The following is a 26,053-nucleotide window of genomic DNA, read 5'->3' on the forward strand; positions in this document are numbered from 1 at the left end:
CTGAACAGTCTACATATTTCTCATGGCTTAAAATACTAAGTGTGTCCATATCTAAAGTACTATACTTAAGATGTCATTATGAAGCAAAACCATAGTAAGAACAGGGGCGCCTGGGTGGCTCAGTCAGTTAAGCATCCCATTCTTTTCTTTTTTAAAAAATTTTATTTATTCATAAGAGAGAGACAGAGGCAGAGACATAGGCAGCGGGAGAAGTAGGCTCCTCAAGGGGAGCCTGATGTGAGACTCAATCCCAGGAATCTGGGATCACACCCTGAGCCAAAGGCAGATGCTCAGTCACTGAGCCACCCGAGTGTCCGGAGCGTTCAACTCTTGATTGCAGCTCAGGTCATGATCTCAGGGTTGTGAGATCTGAGCCTCACGTGGACTTCTTGTTCAGCAGTCTGCTTTTCTTCCTTTTCTTCTCCTTCCGCCCCCACCTCCACCCCCGCTTGTACATGTGCTCTGCCTCTCTAAATAAAACAAATAAATAAATAAATAAATAAATAAATAAATAAATAAATAAATAAATAAAATCTTTTAAAGAGACAAACCATAGTAAGAACAATGGCTGATGTAGAGGGGAGATGAGTGATTAAAAAGGAAAGTCCCCAGTGTGTTTTGACTCCTTTACCTTACTTGGCTGCCCGTGTAGGCAGTTGCATTTTTAATTCTTGCTTCCTAGTCAGAAATGGCCCTGCCAGACCACTAACACTGTCTTTTGGCTGATCAAGCTCCCAGATGGACTGTTCTTGAGCATGGTGATGTTTGCAGTGATGCAAACGAGAGCTGCTTTTGCACTAGAGGCCATGGAGTATGGAGAAGTACGGGTGCTCTCACCTTCATTTGTTTGATACTAAGAAATACAGACATGTTCTACATGAGCAAAAAGCCAGTAATAAAAGGGGCTTCTGGGTGGCCCAGTTGGTAAAGTGTCCAACTCTTTTTTTTTTTTTTTTTTTTAAGATTTTATTTATTTGAGAAAGAGAGAGCTCAAGAGAGTGCAAGAGAGCACAAGTGGTGGAGAGGGAGAAGCAGGCTGCCTCAATCCCAGGACCCTGGGATCATGACCTGAGCCTAAGGTGGCTGCTTAACCAACTGAACAACCCAGGTGCCCCAGTCATCCAACTCTTGATCTCAGCTCAGGTATGGATCTCAGGGTTGAGTTCAAGCCCCACACTGGGCTCCATGCTGGGCATGGAGCTGAAAAGAAAAGAAAAGAGAAGAGAAGGGGAGGGGAGGGGAGGGGAGGGGAGGGGAGGGGAAATGCCACAAGCTGGCTTAGAGCAGCAGTTTGAAATGAGCGGCATAGGAAATAAGTTCTGTGAATTCACAGTAGAGAGAAGCGGTTCCAAAGTGCTGGGGGTGGGAGGACTTCACACTGGACTCTGAAATAGTTTGGGCAGAGAGAGGGATGTGTTTGCAGGCAGAGGAAACAGTATGAGCACTGGCAGGTTTGTGTGGGATGTCAGATCAAACTATTGTTCCCATTTTGTGCCACCCCAAACCACCAAACAGATTAACACGCAGGCATTGCCACCAGCCCTGAGGTTTGTGGTTTTTCCTGCAGGGTGTAGAGGAAACATGAGGACAGCTACTGTGCAGATAGTGTGTTTGTATCTGCATCAGGCAGATTGACTGCACTGTTGGTTTATTCTTACAGTCCCTGTGGGAAGTTAACTCTCAATCAAATATGCTCTTAATAGTGCTGTTGGTTACAGTTGTCGTGCAGTTATAATGGAAAGTCTGAAAGCCCTGGTTGGAAATACGGATTAGTAATTTTTTCTTTTCCCTAACAAGGAGGACTCCTGTTTCTCCTATTGTGAATAACAAATCGTTCCAAAAAGATCCTACTCAGTGGGGAAAGCAACAGGAATAGGGAAAGTGAGACATGGGGAAACTGTTGAATCTTGGAGTGAGGAAGGCCTTTATCAGTAGGACAAATTTTGGGAGGCTGCTCACCTCGCCTAGCATGGCTGCATCAACTTCATGGAGTCTGAGGCTGTGCTCGGCTCCCGGTGCATGGAGCCTGCTTCTCCCTCTGCCTATGTCTCTGCCTCTCTCTCTCTCTCTCTCTCTCTCTCTGTATGTGACTATAATAAATTTAAAAAAAAAAAAAAAGTTTCCAAAATCCTATCTTAAAAAATATATGGATAGGTGCTCAGTCTTGCTTGTAATGAGAGAAATGTAAACAAAAACTATAGCAAAATTTTTACTTGACCAATAGGCCAAAGTCCAAAGTTTTTCTAACGTGTCTTGGCCGGAGTGCAAGGTGACACACATGCACATGCTGCTGCCAAGAGTGTAAGCTGATGGTCTCTGGAGGGTGACCTGCAGCATTGACCACAGTGTAAACTGGATGTGACCTGGGACCTGTGACCCTAACATCTACATGTGTGCTCAGATGTGTGTCCGGGCACGAATGAAATGATGTGTGTACGAGAATATTCTTTAGAGTGCTGCTTTTTATTTTTGAAGCTTGTTATTTTGGAATATTTTGTACTCGACAGGGCTGTTACAGAAGTAATAACAGGCTTCCCTTCCCTTAGTTTCTCCCAGTGTTAATATCTTAGGTAACCACAGTACAGTGACTAGAAAATCAAGTAGTGGGACGCCTGGGTGGCTCAGCGGTTGAGCGTCTGCCTTCGGCTCAGGGCGTGATCCCACGGTCCTGGGATCGAGTCCCACATTGGGCTCCCTGCATGGAGCTCCTTCCTCTGCTTGTGTCTCTGCCTGCCCCTCTCTCTGTGTCTCTCATGAATGAATGAATGGAATCTTAAAAAAAAAAAAAGGAAATCAAGTAGTGGTGGTGGCGCACTGTTGACTAATGTGCTGATCTTATTCGAATTGAACCAGTGTTACCCATCCGTGTCCTCCTCTGTCCAGGACCCCATACCTCAGGGGGGTCTGCGTGCCTTCTCATTCCTTTCTGCCTTCTCCTGGTTCCTCCGTCTGTGTGTATCCTTCAGGATTGTGACATTTTTTTAAGAGGACTGCCTGTTAATTCATAGGATATCCCTTGATCTGGGTTTGTCTGATGGTGTTTTTATGATTAGGTGGAGATGTGTTTTTTTTTTCTCCTTGTTTTTTATTTTTATAATATATATTTTTTCACATTTTTAAATTTAAATTCAATTTGTCAACATGTAATATAAGGCAGAGATACATTTTTGGCAAGAAGACAAGGGAAGGGAGGCTATGCCCTCCCACCCCACCAGGATTTCAGGATGTTGACCAGTCTTGTTCGTGGTGACGGCAATTGTGGTTACCTGGTCAAGAGGTATCTTCCACTTTCTTCACGGCAAACAACTGTTTTGGGTGTCCTTTGGGGAATACTGTGAGATTATGCAGATATTCTCGTGGACGTTTAACACCTCAACAGTGTATACCTGTCATAGCTGTTACCGTGCTTGCCCGATGCTGACTGTTTCCACCATTCGTAATACATTTATTTGTTCATTGTAATTGTGCTGTGAGGAAGAGGTCTTTTCTCCTCCATGTATTGATAAGTCATTTAAGCATGGACTAACTTTTTTTTTTTTTTTTTTGACATTCTTATTTCCTTTGCCGGCTATAAGGTTGCAGTCCGTTACTGTCATCCTTTTGTCGCTCACAGAGTCCTAGGATTTGCCTTCGGAGGCACCTTCCAGTTGGAGCCTGTGCCCGTTCGAAGCACCCAATCCCCGGGGGCCCTTCCTTCCGTCTGGCACATCTTTGTGTTCTCCAAGGGCTGTGGAGAACGGCCTTTAGGCACCCAGGTCTGCATGCTGGGGAGGGTGACTGTCCAACACAGTGTGCCCAGGACCGCGATGTTTCCTGAGGCCTGGGCCTCCCTAGCTCGTTGCTGCTGGGCCTCCCCCGCCTGCGGGCCTCACTCACTCACACCCCCGCTCCCCATACTGGTTCCTGCACCCCTGCCGTAAGTCAGGAGGAATCTCGTGGCCGCACTGTGCCTCCACTTCCGCATGAAGCTGGCCCCCCCGCTTTGGTACCTGCTTCCTCCTGACTCGGGCCCCACCAGGTACTTACTTGCCAGATCCGTGTCTGCGTGAAGCAGGTTCAGAAGCACTAAGATTCTGCTGCGGTGATTATATGCAGTGCTTTCTGAGGCTAACTTCACAACCACAGCACCTTTTTCTGAAGTCACCTGGGATAATTCTTGGCTTTTAGGGTGCTTCTGTTGTTCATAACACAGTTACACGTGTTTGTTAGGGTTCTGTCTTGTGGAATGTCCCCCATGCACACCAGGTGCCCCTCCGTACTCCTTGCTGCTTGCGTGAGAACTGTAGTACTGAGAGTCACATATACGAAGGGGCGGGCTCAGAAAAGTCACATGCCCCTCGGCTCTGCTCCCCTGTCCCCAACTCCCCACTCTTTCTTTTGTTCCCATGTGCCCACTATGAGTTGAGGTGTTGTTTCCCCAAAAGATGTTGAAATCCTGACCTCCACGACCTGTCAATATGACCTTATTTGGAAATGAGGTCTTTGCAGTTCATCAAGTTAAGATGAAGCTGTTAGGGTGGGTCCTGGTTCAGGATGACCATGTCTTTATAAAACGGTGGAATTTGGATACAGAGTCTGATGTGCAAGAGGGAAGATGCCATATCCAAGCTGAGGGACACCTGAGGCTATGGAATCGAAGAGGGCTGAGGGCAGATTCTCCCTCACAGCCTCAGAAGGAACCAGCCGTGCTGGCATTCTAGGCTCCAGAACTTTGAGATGGAAAATTTCTGTGATTTCCGCTGCCCAGTCTTTGATGCTCTGCCACAGACCCCCGGACACAGTTCGCAGCCCTTCTAGATAGTCCGTTTCTTGTGGTTTGAATTGTGTGCCTCCAGAAGATATGTTTAGGTCCTACCCCTGGGTACCTGTGAATGTGACCCTATCTGGAAATAGGGTCTTTGCAGATGCAAAAAAAGATGAGAGTGTACCGAATTAGCGGGAGCCCCAAATCCCGTGTAACTGGTGTCTGACAGGGAGATCTGGACATAGGGAAGACGCGCACGGGGAGGAGGAGACCATGTGACAACAGGGTCAGAGATCGGAGCCAGGCAGCTGCTGGCAGAGATGTAGACCAAACTTCCTTAGAGCTTCTGGGAGGAACCAGCCCTGCTCACACCTTGATGTTGGACTTCTGCCCTCCAGAACTGTGAGGGGCTAGGTTTCCGCTTTTAGCCACCCAGTGTGTGCCACTTTTCTTCCAGCAGCCCTGTGACATGATCTCCCAGGTTTCTGGTTTATCCTGACTGTTTCTTCTGCACAGAAGAATGGAAACATGCATATCTTTTTGTATCATCTCTTTTTGTCCATAAAGGAGGGTGACATGTGGTAGATAATTCTTTGACGTTTCAGAGCATTATTTAAAAATTTTTTAAAAGATTTTATTTATTCATGAGAGACACAGAGAGAGAGAGAGGCAGAGACATGGGCAGAGGGAGAAGCAGGCCCCGTGCAGGGAGCCTGACGTGTGACTCAATCCCAGGACTCCAGGATCAGGCCCTGGGCTGAAGGTGGCGCTAAACCTTTGAGCCGCCTGGGCTCAAAGATTTTATTTGAGGGACGCCTGGGTGGCTCAGGTTTGGTGGTTTGGTGTCTGCCTTCGGCTCAGGGTGTGATCCCGGAACTCCAGGATAAAGTCCCACATTGGGCTCTCTACATGGAGCCTGCTTCTCCCTCTGCCTGTGTCTCTGCCTCTCTCTCTGTGTCTCTCATGAATAAATAAATAAAATCTTAAAGATTTTATTTGAGAGAGAGAGAGCACAAACGGAGAGAGCGGGCGAGAGAAAAGCAGACTCCCTGCAGAGCAGAGAGCCTGATGCGGGGCTTTGATCCCAGGATCCTGAGATCTGACCTGAGCCGAAGGCAGACGCTTCCTCAACTGAGCTACCTGGAGCATTATTTTAACGGCATAAGACTAGAAACAGTTTAAACATCCATCAGTTGAACACTAAGTACTTACCCATTACAGTGGAATACCATTCGTTAAAAAGAATAGGGAGCTCTGTAGACAGAAATGAAATAATCTGTGAGGTGTGTGTTCTTTTTTTATATTTTTCAACTATGTGGATAAAGTGAACAATGCAATTAGGCCCAGATTATTAAATATTTAGGCTGTTTGAAAATTGAATATTTTTTTTCTTTTTTTTTTTTTAATTTTTATTTATTTATGATAGTCACAGAGAGAGAGAGAGAGGCAGAGACACAGGCAGAGGGAGAAGCAGGCTCCATGCACCGGGAGCCCGACGTGGGATTCGATCCCGGGTCTCCAGGATCGTGCCCTGGGCCAAAGGCAGGTGCCAAACCGCTGCGCCACCCAGGGATCCCAAAATTGAATATTTAAATGTTTTTAAGGTGTTGTGCAAAGGTCATGTTATTTGGAAATCCAGGAATAAGCTTAAAGAAAAGGCAAATTTTTATACCTCATAGGAATGTGGAAGTTGATTGAGTTTTGAAACCTCCAGGTCCTTTCTGGACACTCTGAATCATTCCTTTCTGACTGTGACGTGTGTGGGGCACAGCGGGGGGCGCTTGGGGTGTCCGGTCTGTCTCCTTGAAAGCCTTGGGCAGTAAGTACCTCCTCCGTCGCGCCAGTCCTGGCCTGGGAGTCTTGGAGTCAGGTGAGCGATGCTGTCCCAAGGGGCTGCTGGAGAGTGTGGGTTCCGTCCCGCCGGGTGGACGACGGCTGTCCGCGGAGGATGGTTGTGCAGCGCCAGGCCGCGGGCGGCCGCGCCAAGTCGAGGATGTCTGCCTCCTGCCCTCACACTGGGTTCTCTGTTCGCTGTGCTGCACGCAGAGTGTGACAGTGTGCGTCCCTTTCCTGATTACAAGGTAGAGGAGATCATTTGCTGGCTTTCAGTTTTTATTTTATTTTATTTTTTATTTTTTAATTTTTTTAAATATTCATTTATACATGAGAGACACACAGAGGCAGAAACATAGGTGGGGGGAGAAACAGACTTCCTAAGGGGAGCCTGATGTGGGACTCGATCCCAGGACCCCGGGATCATGACCTGAGCTGAAGGCAGATGCTCAACTGCTGAGCCACCCAGGTGCCCCTGGTTTTCAGTTTTTAAATACACTAATTTTAAAAAATTGACAGTTTTGGACAAAAGGGAAGATAGTCATTGAGGGCTCGTTAGAACGTGTGAGAGTGTTTCGGAGCGTTCATATAAAAATTGGATCCCTCTTAAGGGTATCTTTTTTCCTTCCCCTGTTCATGGTTGTCAGAGGGTAAGGAAGGCTGGCCTGTGTTGCTTTGGGCTCGGAGTAGGGGTGGGGGCTGGGTGTGCCGAGGCCTGTTTGAATTCTGTTGGTTTGTGCAGGATCTGTCCGGGGCCACACATGGGCACTGGTGACAGAGGCCTCTGCCCCTTAGTTGGGGTTCATTCTTGGAATTTGATACGTGTGAGGATATGTTACCAGAACGTACACTGCAGTACCCACCGTGTATGGCCCTGCCTCCCTGAGTGCCCGATCTCGTCTGAAGTACCCACCAGCCGCTCAGCGTTCAGTCACTTCCATCTCTTCAGGTGATGTTGGGTCTTTCAAGCAATGGCCTGCCTTAGAGATCGCCACGTTAATGTTTGCAGGACCCACCAGACGTCTGTTTCCAGTGTCTTACTAAATGTTTGTTCTTCATGTTTGTCTTTCTAGGAAAACCCTTTCTTTGTCCTTGGAGGACTCCAGCCCAGTCCCGGAGCCCCAGGCGAAGCCTTGCGTCAAGCTTCCACGCTGGCCGGCTCTTCAGCTCGCAGGCTGCTGAGGACCAGACGGAGGAGCCCTTGCACTCCATCATCAGCAGCACCGAGACCGTTCAGGGTACTGTGTGCAGCCTGCATAGGCCCACTGCTGGCCTAGAAGGGGAAGTTTCTGAGGCAGAAGCAGTGATTGATAGAGCCGCCCACTTGCTTCAGACGAAAGGTCTTAGTTGGAGGGAGGGTTTCCCAAAACAAAGCATCCTCCGTTTCCTGCTTGGCAGGGAGCTTCTGACGGCCATCCTGGTGCGTCTTGCCCCCTCTGGTGGTCACCCGTGAGCTTGCGGCCAGCCACCTTCCCTGAGTGGTCGTGATTCATGGCACATCTGCTAATAATCAGGGAAGCAGGGTGTAAACCCAGCATTGGCCCTGTCGATGCAGGACTGCACTCTCAAGCTGTATGTCAACTCAGAAGTCTAGAAAAGCAATCTGGAGCCAGTCCTCAAGTGAGTCTATTTCTGGCTTTCACAGGAGATGACAACATAGTCTTTGATGTTTGGGTCAAGAAGTGAGGTTTTCTTGTTCATTTGCTATCTAAATAATTTGAAAACCAAATTTGGTTTTGAAGAATAGAACCCAGGGTCTGGTTGTTAGAACCCAGGGTCTGGTTGTTAGAGCCACTCGTCTTTCCCCTCCAAGCACCTTGGGAAGTGCTGGCCTGGACAGGCCCTCGAGGTAGCCCCTGAGGCGACAGGTCTCAGTGATGGGAAGCGGAGGAGGCTCCCTTTACCCCTTACTGTGGAGAGAGGGGACCACTGGCTTATTCTCCTCCTCCTGCCTCAGAGCCCCAGTGCCTTTGTTCCTTCCTTTTTTTGTTCACTTTCTTTTTTAAGATTTTATTTTTAGGGATCTCTGCGTGGTGCAGTGGTTTGGCGTCTGCCTTTGGCCCAGGGCGCGATCCCAGAGACCCGGGATCGAATCCCACATCGGGCTCCCGGTGCATGGAGCCTGCTTCTCCCTCTGCCTGTGTCTCTGCCTCTCTCTCTCTCTCTCTGTGACTATCATAAATAAATAATAAATAAAAATTAAAAAAAAAAAGATTTTATTTTTAAGTAATCTCTACACCCAATGTGGGGTTGAACTTGCGGCCCCAAGATCAAGAGTGCAATGTTCCACTCATTCAGCCAGCCAGGCACCCTTTTGTTCACTCTTTTGAAAAAAATGTTTAAAAAAAAAAAAGAAAAGAAAAAAATGTTTAAAACTTAGTACCTGAAACATTCTCTTGAATGTTGCGTAGCATGTTCCATGAAAATAGAAACTGAACTTTATTGGTCGTGTCTGTGATTCATTACCAGGTTCCGTTTCCAAACATGAGTTCCAGGCTGAAACAAAGAAGCTTCTGGACATTGTTGCCCGTTCCTTGTACTCAGAAAAAGAGGTGCAGTACCTGTTAATCATTCCTAGTATTAGCGGGGTTTCTTTTTGAGAAAATAATTTTTATGCTCTTCTAAGAAAATGCCAGGTAGTATAAAGCTGTGAGAACACATTAAATTTGGGTAGGTCTGGATCTTAGCTACCAACGAAAGTAATTTTACTAAAATCTGTTTAGGTTTCATGGACAGATAGGCCCAGATGATTCTTTGTGCTAGATTGACTCCAGGAGTTAATTTTTGTTGATCATTTAGAATCCCCCCAGGTATGGGCATGGGGTCCTGGGCTTCATTACTGTGGTAGTGGCGGTGAGGAGTGACAGGTGGAGGGAGAAGTCAAGAATAAGTGGTCCATTTCCATGCTCGATATTGCTAGAATGCAGAGAGGAGTTTTGAGGAAGAGTAAAGCACAATATTCCAAAGTTAAAAGGGACTTTTTAGGAAGTACTTTCAAGGCTTGTGCTGTTGCATACCATATTCAAGTATCCTGGTGATCTTCAGCTTCTGTTCTCTTGGGGTCACATCACCACACTTCCTCCCTCATGTGGAGGTAGAAGGTCTGTTTGAGGTCAAGGTGCTTCTCCAACGCAGATATGTAGTTGGGCTCTGTGGCCCTTTCCTCCCCTCACATGGTAGGCCTTCACTACAGGAAGCCATGAAGTCCATCTTCAGGAGGTAAAAGAAACAGTGTTAGGGCATATTCTGACATCCCTGGCCAAGAGTTGAGCCGGAAGCAATGGCACCAGGATCTTAAAGTTCGAGCTGATGTAACAGATTGGCACCTGCTCCGTTTTCAGGACGGAGCAGCAGGGTTAGAGTTTACTCCTTCAAGCTGTGTCAGGGAGAAGCCTGGGCCTTGAGTCATTTTGGGACCTGTGCTAGAGAAAGCCTCTGGGAAAGTGGGAGGTCTTTAATGGTTAAAACACTGAGTATTTAAAAAAAAAGACAAAACCACAGTATTCTTTGACAGTTCTTTCCCAACTTTTTTTTTTTTTTTTTTTTAAGATTTTATTCATTTATTCATGAGACACAGAGAGAGAGATAGGCAGAGACACAGGCAAAGAGAGAAGCGGGCTCCATGCAGGGAGCCCGGTGTGGGACTCAATCCCGGGTCTCCAGGATCAGGCCCTGGGCTGAAGGTGGCGCTAAACCGCTGAGCCACCTGGGCTACCCTGTCTCCCAACTTTTAACACACACTTCGGGTGCTACTGACCGGTATGTCCCACGGTGCTAGCGTCATCTTCCCGCTTCTGTAGGTGTTTATACGGGAGCTGGTCTCCAATGCCAGTGATGCCTTGGAAAAGCTGCGTCACAAGCTGCTGTCTGAAGGCCAGACACTGCCGGAAATGGAGATCCACTTACAGACGGACGCTGAGAAAGGCACCATCACCATCCAGGTATCCCCTCCTGGGAGTCCTGCCTCGAAGCGCCGACCCTCTTCACACCTGGAGCGGGGGAGCTGGACACATCTTCACTGTGTCCAGCTCAGCTTCACTTCATTGTTGACTTGGGTTTTAACTTACTATAAAAATAGCATTTATTTAAATAATAATAATAATAATGTTCAATATAGAAAATTTGGAAAACACAGAGAAGAAGCAAATTTAAAATCACCGTATTGTTTGGGGATAACACCTGTTACCACGCTAACATGTGTCAGCATAGGGTTTCTGTGTGTTTATTTACCTATCTAAACATTGTTAAATTATGTATTATTTTTAGAATTCTGTCTTTACATTTTTAACTGTATTTATTGTCTCAGAACACATATTTCCCCATGTCATTAAGTATCCTGGGGTACAATTTTTAATCACAGCTCACTGGTTGAATTAATAGTCTTGCTTTAGATGAAGCAATACTTAACGGCTGTTGTAACCTTTTGAAAATATTAAGATCAGAAAGAAAGGCAAATGTGGGGGGCTTACCAAGCAGTGGTTCTGAGGGACACAATGTTGCCAAGCAGCTGCTTTAGAGCCCTGGGTGAGGTGGGAGGATGTGCTTCAGGGGTCACTGAGCAGATGTTTCTGACCTGGAGTTTCCTGCCTCCAGCAAGGGAGCTGGGTTTGGCCACCCAGGACGGTGCTAGAGGGGGGCCCTTGTGCTCTCTTGTCACTCATTCCGTCTGGTCTGTGTGTGTGCGCCTTTATGCAGTGATTTTAAGAAGTTTTTACTGAGGTGAGATTTACATACAGTAAAATTCAGGTTCAAGTGCACACGGCTTGGTAACATGATGCCAACGTGATTTGCTCACCCCAGATCCCTTCCTAACCTCTGTCAACCACTCATGTGCTCTCTGCCCTTTCAGGTTTGTATTTTCTAGAATCTGTAGGAACAGAGTTTGACTTCTCGCACTTGGCAGAGTGCTGTGAGATCCATTCCATCTCTGGTGCAGCGCGTAGCTGTAGCTTGTTCTGTTTCTCCCAGAGAAGTATTCTGTTGTACGTGCACAGCACACTTTGTCATCCGCTCGCCAAGTGATACGGGCTTGGGGTGTTACGAATAAAGCTGTTGGGGACATGTCTTTTCATTCCTCGGGTAAATGCCCAGGAGTGGGGCTGCTGGCTCAAGGAGAGAGTCTGTAACTTTGGGAGCCGCCCGGCTGCCTGCAGTGGCCGCATCTGGAAGGTCCCCCGCTGCATCCTCGCCAGCACTGGTTACTGTCAGCCTTGGAGATTGGGGCCATTCTAGTGGACGGGCAGCCTGTCTCAGTGTGGGTTTAGTGTGCATTTCCCTAACGATTAACGGTCGGTACTGAGCATCTTGTCGTGGGCTTGCCATTTCTGTATCTTCCTTGTGAAATGTCTGGATTTGGGGTTTATTTTCAATCAAGTTGTTTGTTGCTCTTTTTTTATTGAGTGTCTTTATATTATATATTTTGGGTATAAGTTCCTTATTAGATATACTTTGCCAATTTTTTTCCCCAGTCTTTGGTTTGCCTTTTTATTTTCTTGGTGGTTTTTGAAAAAGAAAGGTTTTAATTGCATTAATGTCTAGTTTATTTTATCACTTGCTCCGTCTGTGTTTCTTTTTAGCAGCCTGAGATATCTCTGCCCCTCCCACAGTCAGACTTTCCCATTTTCTTGCAGAGGTTCTGCAGTCTCGCTCGTCCTCTGGGTCTGATCTATTGGGGGCCTGGTGTGTGTGTTGGGGGGGCTGGGGTTGAATGAGGTTTTAGCCCTGTGTCTTTTCCTTTTCTCTGTCAAGTTTTCCTGGAACCTTTGTCAAAGCTCAAGGGACGCAGTCTGCACAGCTTTGTTTCTGGACCCTCTTCTGTCTCCTGGCTCTTCCTGTGTCTGCCTGCTAGTAGGGTTTGTTCTTGTGCAGCCTGACCTCTGAGGCTAGAGCCGGTCTCTCTAGTGACTTGTGCTATGACTTCTCGGGGTCCCACCTGATAGGTGTAACTAATAGCCACTTGTGCCCCGGGGCCGTCCACCCGCCTGTCTGTCCCAGCCCCCCAAGTTCTGGCTTCAGAGCTCAGCCTGCCTCTCTCCTCAGGACACTGGCATCGGGATGACACAAGAAGAGCTGGTATCCAACCTGGGAACGATCGCCAGGTCGGGGTCAAAGGTAAGCCCCCCACTGCCCCTTCCTCAGCTGCGGCAGCTGCTGCCCCTGGGGGCTCGAGGGTCTCTCCTCGAGGCTGCCCCAACCAGAGGGGCCACGACTCTGCTGCCAGCTTCAGTAGGAGCGTTCTCGGGCATTAGCTTCGTTAGTGCTGAGAGAGCCTTACAACATGGTTTCCTGGCCGTCACGAAGACCTCTGAGGTGATTTTTCTTTCCTATAGACGAAGAGATGGAAATCAGTCCTTTGCCCGTAGCTAGAAATCAGCCGACCCTAGGCTCAAAGCCTGTCCGGGAGAGTCTGGAATGCACCCTTCTGCCTTCCATGTTGCTCCCTCGCTCAGTGATGGCTTGAGGCAGAGGGGGCCCGGCAGAGGTCAACCTCCTTCCTCTCCATCCTCAGCACTGTTCACAAGAATGGGTCACATTTGCAGATGGGTGGCTTTGTGGGGAGGCGGCACCCTGGGGGCCGTGGCTGCCGTGACCCCAAGGGGGTGGTCATGGGGCCTCTGCCAGTAGCGCCTGTGCCAGCCCGAGTCGCAGGCTGCTGGTCCTCGGCTCCTGGTGTGCCTGTTCTTGGATTTGTGGGCCTAAGTGGTGCCTAAAACGGTACTTGACGAACATGCATGAGATAGTCTAATTGTTGTTCCAGAATGATTGCAGAAATTCTACTTTTAAGGAAAGTCGGTGCCGTCACATAGAGTAGCCACCAGCTACACGTGTGCCTGTTGGAATTTAAGTTAAGTTCCTCAGGCACACCAGCCCCAGTTCAAGTGCTCGGTAGCCAAGTGCAATCCGCGGCCACCATATTGGGCCACATAGAACATTTCTGTCACTGCGGATGGCGTCACAGCAATGAATATGTGCATTTTGTTTCATTTTTAATCTTAGGAACTTTGATAAACATAAGTTATAAAAATTAAGTGCCTCCTGAAACGGTATCAAACCTGAATTTGGCATGTACCATTTCCTCACTAAGCTTCACGTCTAGGAGACATCAGAAGACACATTTAGGAGCCCTTGCCCCCAACTCTGGGGGGTCAGTCCTTTCTGTGCCCTGCCCGTTCAGACACCCGTGCCCCCCCCCCCCCCCCCAGGAGTGTGGCCCGCAGCCGACAGGCTGGCTTGTGGCCTCTGAGTCAAATACAGACCCAGTCTGCACGTTGCCCCGCTGGGGCTCTCCGTGAGAAACCACTTACCATGATCATCTTGAGGATTAAGGGTGATCTCCACCTGTGCTAGAGGAGCGGACACAGGCAATCACAAACGTCCGTTCTCCCTGGGGAAGGGGCCGCCCTCCCTCTGACCAGCCTTCGCCACCGCAGGCCTTTCTGGATGCGCTGCAGAACCAGGCGGAGGCCAGCAGCAAGATCATTGGCCAGTTTGGAGTGGGTTTCTACTCTGCTTTCATGGTGGCTGACAGAGTGGAGGTGTATTCCCGCTCAGCGGCCCCGGGCAGCCCTGGTTACCAGTGGCTCTCCGACGGGTGAGTGAGAGTGGGCCTCGTGTCCCACACGGGGAGCGCCCCGGGGCCACCGTGGCCACGCAAACCTGATGTGCGCTTTGGGAGTCAGCTGAAGTGTTCCTCTTCGCTTGGAAAGTTCGAGTGTCCCGAAGGCCCTCCTGGGATTTTCTGTGGAGCCTGAACCTCACACTGTGGGGAGCCTCCAGGTGGCCCGTGCGGTCTGTTCCTGTGGTGTGTGCTCTGGAGTGTGGCCTGTGCCAGGCGGGGCTCCTTTGTGAATGGCTGACCTTAGGGTGGGCGGTCACCAGGCGGCAGCCTCACTGGACTGTTCTATGGGAGCTCACTGCTGATTCCTTCCCATCTGGGACTTCCTGGGTTTGGCTCATGGGTCTGGCTGCGCCGCCCCAACAGTTGCCTCTTAAAGGTGCTTGTTCTGCAGCCTGCGTGGGGGTCATGTCTCACAGGCTCGTTAGGGGACATTCGGGAGGCTCTCGAGCCTGTATTTGAGGAGAATGGTACCTTGGCCAAACGGAAGCACGTACTTAACAGTGGGTCCCAAACCTTCATCTCCAAATCCTTTCCCGATGGAGTCTCCCGTCTTACGTGGAGGTCCAGGGGTGCACACGAGCGGCCCTGCTGGACGGATCCCAGCCTGGCTCCCTCGGTCAGAACTGCGCTTTCTGTTTAATGCAGAGAAGGGGGTGTTCACAGGAAATGAGCCAGGGTTTGACAAGGCACCTTCTGGGGGCACATCCCCCTCTGGTACTTTGGAAACCGTGTCCCTGCCTGGCCTCCACCAAAGGTCCAGAAACGGGGGAGGGGGGGCTAGCTCGGGTTAGAGGCGTCCTCCACACATCTGCTCCCCTGCCCAGTGTTTCATGGCATCAAGGCCACCTCGGGTGACCCGAGAGCCCGTGATAGGGAGACCCCACCTGCTATGCGGTGGCTACGTTCCCTGATGGAGACACAGTGGCTGGGGGCTCAGCAGGGCTCAGAAATGGTAGCTCTCAGGCTTGTCTTTGGTGTTGGTTTGGGCCCCGCTTGCCACAGTCCCAGGAGGAGTGACCGGACGGGCGGCGTGGGAGCCATCGGCTTCACTGTGTGTCACTCTCCCTTTCCCACCTCCTAGCTCTGGGGTGTTTGAAATCGCTGAAGCCTCAGGAGTGAGAACTGGGACCAAAATCATCATCCACCTCAAGTCAGACAGCAGGGAGTTTGCCAGCGAGGCCCGGGTTCGAGGTGAGGGGGAGCCGAGGCCGCTGGGGGTGTCAGTGCCGGGGCTTAGGGCGCTTCTCAGCTTGGTCGCCTGGGCCTGCTGGCGTGGTCAGGCATTGTTCTGCCTTCCGCCCTTGTCCCTGCACGCGGTGCTTCTGCTGTTGTGCCCCCCCCGCACCCCGCCATGAGGTGCTTCCTACCTGGCCTGAACCCCGCTTCCCCAAAACCAGAGCGGGGGCTTCCACACGGTGCTCTTCTCATGGTGTCTGACTGAATGCCGAGTGCTTCCAGGGTTCACCATTAACCCATGAAACCATATTTGTGCCCCCAAGAAGGGGGCCTCTTGGTGACCTGGGCCTCGAGAGAACTGGTTCTCGTGGGGGTTGTGGTCACTCTGTATGTAGGACAGTGTCCCTGTGTGGCCTGGCTTCCCACACGTGAAACAGCTGGCACGGGGTCGTCCCAGCGTGCTCTATCAGCCCTGCAGCCACTTTTGTATCTTGAAGCTTCCTGTATTCATTGTTGGTGTGGGGTTTTTTTTGTTTGTTTTTGTCTTTTCAAGATGTAGTGACAAAATACAGTAACTTCGTCAGCTTCCCCTTGTACCTTAACGGAAGGCGCATCAACACCTTGCAGGTGAGACCCTCAGATGGGTGTGGGGACCGGGTGGTGGCCAGAGATGGGGCTGGGTGGCGTGGTCACAGCCCCCGCATGGGCCATCCCGTCCATGTGCACCATGTGCAGTTCAGTGGTCCTCGGTGTGTTCATGGGGTCAGGCCACCATCACCACAGTATGTTCTAGAACATTCTCTCCCCCAAAAGGGGGACTGCATTAGCAGTCACTCCCCATCTCCTCCCATAGCCCTCGACCCTTCACGTCAGTGGAATCAAACATTGGCCTGTGTCTAGCTTCTCACCATAGTGGTTCTGGGGTCATCCATGTTGGAGCCGGTGTCAGCCCTCTGTTCCTTTTTATGGCTGAGTCACATCCTGCGGCTAGACCGTGTTTCTTCATCTGTTCACTTGTTGATGTATTTGTGATGTTGTACAGGCAGGTGCAGATCCTCTGTGCTGATGTTCCCTGGCGTCCTGTACTGCGGAGGGGACCCTTGTTCTAGAGCCTCTTGTGTGTCTTTGTGGGACACCCTCCTCCCCACGTTGGAGTGGGTGGGGCTGGAGATGGAGACAAGGGCTTGCACCTGGGCCCACCACCCTGGTCTGTCTCACAGGGCCGGTCCTTGGGTCATCCTGGGGCCACAGGCTCCAGCAGCCCGGCTCTGCACAGTTGTTGGGAGGACATGTCTCACTGTATCCCCACGTGTTTCCACTTCTAGGCTGTCTGGATGATGGACCCCAAGGATGTGGGAGAGTGGCAGCACGAGGAGTTCTACCGCTATGTGGCTCAGGCCCACGACAAGCCCCGCTACACCCTGCACTACAGGACGGATGCACCTCTCAACATCCGTAGCATCTTCTATGTGCCAGAAATGGTGAGGCTTGGCAGGTGCAGGGCGGGGGCTCCCTGGGTGCAGGGTGGGGGCTCCCTGGGGCGGGAGCCTTGCCCCAATGCTGCAGCGTTTCCCAGCATTGGCTATACTTGCCCTGAACAGTGACAGGTGAGCACAGACATCACAAAAATTAATTCAGTAGCCTTAGAGTCAAAGCAAAGTCCATGCCAGTGGGTAGGTGAGCACAGGGTTTTAAAGTTGGTGGAGGGCTTCATGTGCCATCTTGGAGTAGAACAGATATGTCTGGCCGTGTGGCCCCGGGCTTTGTGGACCCCTGCGGAGACCCTCAGAGCGGCATGAGGGTGGCCTTTGCATGCGGACACACCACTGAGCTATGGGCTCCACGGGGCTCCGATGAGTTGGTGGGTGCTCCGTACTTGTGCTCGGCCCCTGAGACCCCCGGCTCGTAGGAGCGTGGCGAACACTTACGAATCCTGTGACAGAGAAACCTGCTCTGGGTTTGGAAGAGGTTCCTGGCTTTTTTTGACTGCCGCCCTCACAGTGCCTCATGGCCTCCCGTTTTGGAAAGCGCCGTGAAGCCCTCACTACTGAGTTCTGCAGACCAGCAGCGCTGGCGTGTCCTGGCACTTGTTAGGATTGCAGAATCCAGGGATCCCTGGGTGGCTCAGCGGTTTGGCGCCTGCCTTTGGCCCAGGGCGCGATCCTGGAGTCCCGGGATCGAGTCCCACGTTGGGCTCCTGGCATGGAGCCTGCTTCTCCTTCCTCCTGTGTCTCTGTCTCTGTCTCTCTCTCTCTCTCTCGGTCTATCATAAATAAATACATAAATAAATAAATGTTAAAAAAAAAAAAAGGATAGCAGAATCCCAGCATCCTCAAGAGCCCCTGAATCAGAGTCTTCATTTCAGCAGATTCCAGTGTGATGTGCATACGGGCCACAGGTTTAGAGCAGGGTTTGGGGGCAGTTGTGACTAGTTTGGGCTTCTCAGGCCACACACGTCCTGGAGCCCTGCTGCTGTAGCATGGAAGTCCATAAACTGCAGATGAACCCGGCTGTGTGCTAGGAGACTTCATTAGACCCTACAGTTTGGATTTCACGTATTTTTCACATATCATGAAATAGTCTTTGTTTTCTTTCTCAACTATTTAGAAGTTGACAAGCCGTGGGACGCCCTAGAGGCTCAGTTGCTTAAGCGTCCAACTCTTGGTTTTGGCTCAGGGTGGTGGGATTGAGCTCCATGTCAGGTTTTGCACTCAACAGAGAATCTGCTTGAGATTCTCTTTCTCCATCTCCCTCTCTTTTTCTCCTCTCCTATAAATAATTTTTTAAAAGAGATAAATAAAAATAAAAGCGAATAAGCCGTTCAGTGGCTGTACCAGCCAGGTGATGGGCTGGATTTGGCCTGTGGGCTATTTATTACTTGGTGGCCTTTGGCCCCTAGTGGGTTTGGCTCTGTTCACAGGGACGTGCAAGCTGTTAATGTCCTGCAGGGGGAATGGGTTGGGGGGCTGCAGCAGCCCAGGGAAAGCCCACACCCTGCTCCCCCTGCCGAGAGCGTGTAGGGCTCCTCCCTGGGCTTAGAGCTTCTCTCTTCCTCTGGCACAGGCTCCGTGGGAAGGGGTGGTCCTCAGAGCTCCCTGACGCTGCTCTCTCCTTGCCCCCAGAAACCATCCATGTTCGATGTGAGCCGGGAGTTGGGCTCCAGCATCGCGCTGTACAGCCGCAAGGTCCTCATCCAGACCAAGGCCACCGACATCCTGCCCAAGTGGCTGCGCTTCATTCGAGGTACAGCACTGATGTCTGTGCTCTGCCCTATGGGCCGAAGCCCTCAGCCCTGGGACTGCGTGGCTCCGTGTGAGGCCAGGGGTGCTGACTCCGGGAGAAGGTGCTTGTCTGCCGTGGGTGCAGGGTCGGGGTGAGCGGCTGCAGCTGTTTGCTGGGCAAGCTGGCCGGGCTCAGAGCGCCGCATGAAGCTGCTCAGTGCCACCCAGGGAGCTTCCTACCTCCAGCTGCCTCGTCTGGGTGCAGGGCCGAGCAACAGGACTCGCTTAAATTGAATTCTTTTTAAGTGTTTAACTGTTTTATGTGAGTTTCAGGTTTATGTATGAATTGTCTTCAAGTTAAGTGAGATTATAGCTTTAAAAAGTATTCAGCGCTGGGCAGCCTGGGTGGCTCAGCGGTTTAGCGCCGCCTTCAGCCCGGGGCGTGGTCCTGGAGACCCAGGATCAAGTCCCACGTCGGGCTCCCTGCATGGGCCTGCTTCTCCCTCTGCCTCTCTTTCTCTCTCTCTCTCTCTCTCTGTGTCTCTCATGAATAAAAAAAAAAAAAAGTATTCACCTTAGCCTCCATATCACCTTAGCCTACAAAGTGCGGGGGTGTCCATGATATATTCGTGATTCTGAACATAAAATCCAGGGAGTGGTTTCAGTGTGTCAGACCGAGGCTGGAATCAGCAGCTGTCCCTTGTCACAGTTCCTTGGCCTCGACAGCGTTTCTTCTGATCACGTTGCTGTGACCTGGGCTGTGTGGACGAGCTCTGGGGCATCAGCAGCACCTGGAGTGCCAGGTGGTGTTGCCCCACGGGGCCTCCCCACTGTGTCCTCACCAGTTTGCTGTCACCCACGCATGGTCTAACTTGGTGTTGGGCAGGGAGGAAGAAGAGGCCCAGTGGGGAGGTGGGGGCGTGTGCAGTGAGGCTGGGCAGAGCCACGGGTGCTGCGAGGGTCCTGACGGCCCTGTCTCACTCAGGTGTGGTGGACAGCGAGGACATCCCCCTGAACCTCAGCCGGGAGCTCCTGCAGGAGAGCGCGCTGATCAGGTGAGCCGCGGAGAAGGGACCGGCGGCGCCTGCAGGAGGCGAGGGCCCGGGAAGCCTGAAGGGGTGGTGAGGGGGGTGAGGCTGCGGCAGGACCCCGCCTGGGAGGCCGTGTGCGGGGAGACTCGGGCGTGCTGGCACAGAGGTGAGGAGGCAAAGGACAATGACCCCAGGAGGGATCTGACCTTGGTCCTGAGGTCACTGATGGCGTGAAGGTGGTCCTCCTTTGAAAAGGTCATTTGGGAATCCCTATGGGCTGAAATGGCTGCATTGCTCAGCCCCTGCCCGATTGCCAAGTGCCAGCGCCCACCCAGGGCTGAGCGCAGCCTGTCCCACACAGCCCTTGTGGTCCTTGGAGGGGGCGTCACTAGATCCCCGCGTCGTGGTTGCACAAGCAGGTGCAGACAGGTGGTGCCAGCCAGTGAGCATGCCCGAGCTTGGCCCGTGCTGCCGTGCAGGAGCAGCCCCGTGACTGCCGCCTGGCACGTGGGGCCTGACCTGTGACTCGGCCCGTTCCCGGGATGTTCGCGAGACGCTTGACTAAGGGGGCGTCTCCCAGTCCTCTCCGTATTGAGTCAGTCTTTCCCCTTGTAGTTAATGCATCACACGGCGGGGAGCGGGGGCGGGGTGGGGGGTGGCTGTGTGAACAGCATGCTGCTTCATCAAACTTAAGATTTTATTTGAGAGCGCGCGCGCACAAGCAGGGCAAGCAGCAGAGGTGGAGGGAGAAGCAGGCTCCTCGCTGACCAGGGAGCTTGACACGGGGCTCAATCCCAGGACCCTGAGGTCATGACCTGAGCCGACGGCAGAGGCTTCACCAGCCGAGCCCCCCGGGCGTCCCATTTCATTACATTTCCAGTGTGTTCATTGTAGTATGGGTTCATTTATTAATACCAAACATTTATTTGTAGGTACTGATTTCCCATTTTATTCATGGATTCTAATCTGTTACTATCTTTATGTACCTGATGCCCCCACGGCCTCCAGTTGAGCCAGCAGGAGAGGCCCCCCCAGACGGGCCCCTGTGCCCTTTGGCACGCTCCTGCCTTGTCCTGGGCAGCCTCGCTTTGGGTGCACGACACTCCAGGCTCCCTTGTTTTGCCTCCGACCTTTCCTGACCCTGGCACCACTCACTCCGTGAACATGCTCTGCCTCCTCAGACTGGAGCGTGATGCTGGGAAGCCGAGGTCTGGGCCCCGAGGACACTGTGGCCTTTACGTGGCCCTTCTCCCAGACCCTGTTAGGAGTGAGGATGTAGGAGGGGTGTCTGCTGATGTGTGTGCATCTACGTCAGTACCTGTTTCTGTGTTCTCCGAGGCCTGGTTACCACTCAGCACCCCCAGGGCGTCCTGGTTGCCCCCTCTGTGCGTGCTCCCTTTGACAGTGCGCCGTGCGCCTCATCCTTACCCTGCTGAGCTTTGGCAGTCCCCGCCATGGAATCCATTCACCGTGGCCACTGCCCTCCCCTTGTGCCGATGCCCCTGGCACCTCCTGGACTCTGATGCCACGCAGTAGGCTGGGCACTGCCCTTAGGGGTCCTTGGCTATGACCTTCCCTCCAAACCAGGCTGTGTGGTCACCCTCCTGGGGCTCAGTGTCCCCCGTAGCCTCTCTGGCTGAGGGACTGAGGCATTTGGGATAGGAGCGGGGGGGGCGGGGCATAGGTGAACGGGAGACCTGCCCTGCCTGCACTGTTATAGAAACACACGGGAATTTTGTTTTTTTAAGAGAAAGGTAAGATATTAGGAAGAAGTTAAGAATACACTTAATTCCAATAATGAAGCTGCTCACACTTTTATGCAATAAACACCTTGATCCCCCAAAAGTCCAAGTTTTGCAAAACTGTGCCCATTGCGAATGCGGGGTCAGCCCCAGCTATAGCGCACGCTGGTGTAGACTGCCGATCCCCACAGAGCCCGCAGTGCAGCCAGGTGGAGGGGCAGTCTAGGCACACGCCGCACGCACCCCGCGGCTTAGCCGTGTCGAGACTTCTGTCCACAAGGGCTGTTAGCCGACGTGGTGGTTGATGGCCAGGTAGCTTTTTCCGCTCCTGCAACCTGGTTTTCCTCATTCAGCGTGGGGGCTGTTGTAACAGCCCTGCTTTGTGTGTCCCTGTCCAAAGCCGAGGCCTGTGTCCCCGAGTGTGATCTGCCTTGGAACTGCCCCTCTCCCCCCGCCGCCCGTGGAGGCACGGCCTCCGTTCCAAGCCCGTCTCATTAAAATGGCATGTCATTTTCACTTTTTTTGATTATTAGTGGGAATTAATGTTTTTCATACTCTTCTGACCTTTCGTATTTCACAGAAGTTGCTTGTGATAAATGCATTTCTCTTCTGTAGGAAACTCCGGGAACTTCTACAGCAGAGGCTAATAAAATTCTTCATTGACCAGAGTAAAAAAGACGCCAAAAAATATGCCAAGTTTTTTGAAGATTACGGCTTGTTCATGAGGGAGGGCATTGTGACCACCGCTGAGCAGGAGGTCAAGGTGGGTCTGGAGGGTCTGGGTTTTAGGGCTTTTGGGGTGTGCTACGGGCTGTGGAGGAATCTCGTAGGGGCCAGAAACTTGGGCCTCCCAGGACGTGACTGGCACAGCTGGACACTGCGCAGGGGTCAGGAAACACAGCATCTGCTCCAGGCCTCTCGGATGCAGCAGGCCTGGTACCGCTTCCCGGAGCGTCCTGACCATGGCCTGCAGCGCCGAGCTCTTCCTGGCCTGGTGTAGAAGGCAGTGGGTGCGCAAGTCTCCTCCCTCTGGCATTCAGGGCGCTCTGGAGATGATGGAAGGCGGGGGACAGGGCAATGTGCCTCGCTCTTGGGAAGGGCAGGGCAGGTGCACTTGTGTGCGGTCAGGACATGTTCACCGTGTGATGGGTGAAAATTCTGTGTGCTGTTCCCGGGGCGGGAGTTCAGTTCAATTACTTTAAAATGATAGGATCATCTCAAACATTTTTTGGCCAGTTTTAAATTGTCATGTAATTCACATACCATAAAGTTCACTCTTTTAAAGTGAACAGCTCAGTGGCCCTTCATAGGGATTCACAAGTTGTACTAGTATGACTGTCCTGTTCCAGAACATTCTCATCCCCCTAGAAAGACACCTGTGCCCAGTAACCTGGGATTGGGACTTCATTTTCTGCACCAGAACAGCAGTGAGGAAGGACGTCACCGAGTGTCTGGGGCTCCCCAGGGGGTTCAGACCAAGGGCCCTGGCCTGGGGCCGCCTTTGCTGCTGGCTGGCCCCAGACTCCTGGCGTGCAGGCCTGTCTCAGTTTCCACGTGTTGTCAGTTCCGTGTTTCTAGCCGACAGCAGCAAGGTGGCGATGTGTCCCCATCGTGCCGTTTCATCGGGACATCTCTGGACAGGCTCTGGTCTTTCCTGCGTCCCCCTCTCCCTGCACATGTGCTGGCTGAGGAGAAATCTGTGGTGTGGGGACGAAGGGCAGTTTGTCTCAAGTCACACCTGGGCTGGTGGCATCAGCCACCCAGGCCCCAGCTTGTTGCTTGTTGGTCCTTGGCAGGCAGCTCCCACAGTGAGAGGCTAGGACACCAGCAGGTAGGTTGGCTTCAGCCGACAGGACCCCCTTTCAGTGTCATTTGTACCCCACCAACCAGGGCTAGTTGCTGTTGTGGGGATGTGACCTCCACACCACGTCCTCATGCCCGAGAGGCAGGGTCAGTGACTAGGAATGCACAGAGGACGCTGGATCTGGGGAAGTCCCTGCCACAGACCGTGCCCACTCCTCGGACAGGACCAGAAAGTCCTCTCCACAGGGCCCTGGACCACCTGTGGTGAAAGTTCTCTCCACGGTCCCCGAACTTCTGATATGTGACCTGCCGGATACCCGCAGGTTCCCCCCGCTGGAGCCTGAGCACCATCCCTGGGCCTGGCAGCCAGGGGTGAGGCCGGCCAGACCCTTTCCTCCCCCTCCCTGTGGCCCAGGCCTCCCATAGCCATCGGTCTGTGCTGGGCGGTTGGGGGCTTTTGAGAGCGAGGACGCGGAACGAGGGTGAGCTGCCCTTCGTCTGCAGGAGGACATCGCGAGGCTGCTGCGGTACGAGTCCTCGGCGCTGCCCGCCGGGCAGCTGACCAGCCTCCCCGACTACGCCAGCCGCATGCAGGCCGGCACCCGCACCATCTACTACCTGTGTGCCCCCAGCCGGCACCTGGCCGAGCATTCACCCTACTACGAGGCCATGAAGCAGAAAAACATGGAGGTGGGTGAGCCACGGGCTGGGGCCAGGGCGGGACAATCGGGTGTCTGAAGCCCTGAAGGAGGCTCTCTGCTTAGTGGACAGTGGCTGAGAGGGCCTGGGACACGGGTAGAGCCAGGCAGCGGGAGGGAACGTGCAGGTGCCCAGAGCCCCAGCCGAGCTGCCGGCAGCTTGTGTCTGGGAGGTGACGCAGGGTTTCTGTAGGGTCACTGTTCCTCCTGCTGCGACATACCAGGGCCCCCAGGACCGTCTGGTGAAGCCTTTTACCTGTGGGGGTCTCCGCCGTGGCCTTTGCGGACGTGGGACGCAGCCCGCACCTCAGCGCCCCTCTCCCCCATCACGGGCCGACATCTCCAGGCCCGATGCCGACATTCTGGGGCCCTCGCAGGTTCTCTTCTGCTACGAGCAGTTTGATGAGCTGACCCTGCTCCACCTCCGTGAGTTTGACAAGAAGAAGCTGATCTCTGTGGAGACGGACATCGTTGTCGATCACTACAAGGAGGAGAAGTTGGAGGATGGGTCCCCAGGTCAGCCTCCCTTCTGTCTGGGCCCAGGGGCGTAGGGAGGCCGCGGCGGGCCTGGGGGGCTGTTGGCTGCAGGGCCTCTACTGCCCTGCGTGGTGGCTTTATCTGGGGTCTCTCTTGCTTGTTCGTGTCTGGGATCCCAACCTGCACAAAATCAGCGGTTGGGAACATCTTCCGTCTTGATTCCGGGGCCTCTCCAGTGCTCCCTCCGGCTTCCTGACGGGATTAGAGATCGTCTTTTTAAAGGCTTCACTAAATCACATGGGTCTCAGGCCACCCGAAGTGGGCTCTACACCCAACACCGGCCTTGAGGTCATGACCCTGAGAGCACGAGTTGCATGTTCTACTGGCTCTGCCAGTTGGGTGCCCCCAAAAATGTCCTTTTCCAGGGGCAATTTTATCTGCTTACTTTTTGGTGATGAGCGTTTTGGGGAAGCCTCTGTGCTGGGGGCCAGCAGGGGTGGAGGGAGCCTCCTTACCCGGTGCTGGGCCGTTAGCGTTTCAGGCCCCCGTGGGTCCCGTGGGGTCATTAGCAGCGCAGAGCTCACTGCCTACTGCTGTCCCGTAGCTGGTGACCGCCTGTCAGAGCAGGAGACGGAAGACCTGATGGCTTGGATGAGAAATGTGCTGGGGTCGCGTGTCACCAATGTGAAGGTGAGGCCTGGAGATGGGCCACCACCCGCCGCCCTGGCCCCCATGGCCGTGCAGCCACCGGCTGAGTGGCCGGCCTCAATGGGCTTTCTCCCAGCGGCGGGCGAAGCCCCCCTGAAGTGGGGACCAGCACGTTGCTGCCGCTCCTCCGTGTGCGCACGCAGGCAGCAGGGTCGTGACCACTTGGCAGGAGGAAGTGTCCCGGCTGGCATACGGGCAGGTGGGAGCCATGGGGGGGCGGTGACAGCACCGCCTGCAGGAAGGAGGCTCAGGCCCCTGGGATGGGCGGGCTTGTGGACTCCCGTAGGTGACCAGGCAAGATGGACCAGGGGTGGCAACCGAAGTGTTAGACGCCGCTGGCTGCGGGGATAGAGGAGGGGCCTGTCAGGGTGGTTGCAGGAGCGCGTGTGGCAGCTGTCGGGCCCCGTTCTCGGTGCTGCACGGGAAGAGCGTCCCTGCAGACCTGCATTCTCTGTGGCCCGGGGCCCCCGCCTTCTGCTCCTCCCTCACCTGCTCCCTGGCCTTGCTTGTAGGTGACTCTTCGCCTGGACACGCACCCCGCCATGATCACCGTTCTGGAGATGGGGGCCGCGCGGCACTTCCTGCGCATGCAGCAGCTGGCCAAGACGCAGGAGGAGCGTGCCCAGCTCCTGCAGCCCACACTGGAGATCAACCCCAGGTGGGTGGCCGGCCCCTCGGGCAGGGGCGTGCATGCGTGCGTCTCACTTGCCTGGTTGTGCTGGACGGTTATGGGCGCTGCCTGTGTCTGTGACATACAGAAAGGCGTGAGGGCTTGTGTGCCGTTGGGTGAACATAAAGACGACACTCAGGCGATCAAACTATGTTCAATTGTGATGCTCCCTGCACGTGAGGTCCTAGGACACCCCCGACTGGCTGCGGGATGCCCCGGGGACTCAGTGGAGCCTGTCCCTCTCCTCCACGGCCCCTTAGCCCTCCCTGTAGACAGTCCTCGCCGTGCTCTGGTCTGACCGTCTGTCCAGGGAAAGCTCCGTGTGGCCTGTT

The 26,053-nt window shown here is 53.0% G+C and overlaps 1 protein-coding gene across 1 annotated transcript in view; it reads left to right on the top strand.

Annotated features, from left to right (window-relative positions):
• The window catches only part of TRAP1 (TNF receptor associated protein 1), a 51,841-nt gene that overhangs the window by 21,956 nt on the left and 3,832 nt on the right, over positions 1-26,053 (top strand). Inside the window, exons 2-16 of the mRNA XM_038540571.1 lie at positions 7,651-7,815; positions 9,047-9,129; positions 10,378-10,518; positions 12,617-12,688; positions 14,008-14,168; positions 15,277-15,386; positions 15,925-15,998; positions 16,697-16,852; positions 18,494-18,614; positions 19,578-19,647; positions 21,981-22,128; positions 23,673-23,858; positions 24,244-24,382; positions 24,948-25,033; positions 25,564-25,709. Of these exons, the coding sequence (XP_038396499.1) occupies positions 7,651-7,815; positions 9,047-9,129; positions 10,378-10,518; positions 12,617-12,688; positions 14,008-14,168; positions 15,277-15,386; positions 15,925-15,998; positions 16,697-16,852; positions 18,494-18,614; positions 19,578-19,647; positions 21,981-22,128; positions 23,673-23,858; positions 24,244-24,382; positions 24,948-25,033; positions 25,564-25,709 (1,858 nt within the window). The remainder of the gene's footprint in view (positions 1-7,650; positions 7,816-9,046; positions 9,130-10,377; positions 10,519-12,616; positions 12,689-14,007; positions 14,169-15,276; positions 15,387-15,924; positions 15,999-16,696; positions 16,853-18,493; positions 18,615-19,577; positions 19,648-21,980; positions 22,129-23,672; positions 23,859-24,243; positions 24,383-24,947; positions 25,034-25,563; positions 25,710-26,053) is intronic.

Source organism: Canis lupus, chromosome 6 (assembly GCF_011100685.1).
Source record: "Canis lupus familiaris isolate Mischka breed German Shepherd chromosome 6, alternate assembly UU_Cfam_GSD_1.0, whole genome shotgun sequence".
NCBI classification, from domain to species: Eukaryota; Metazoa; Chordata; class Mammalia; order Carnivora; family Canidae; genus Canis; species Canis lupus.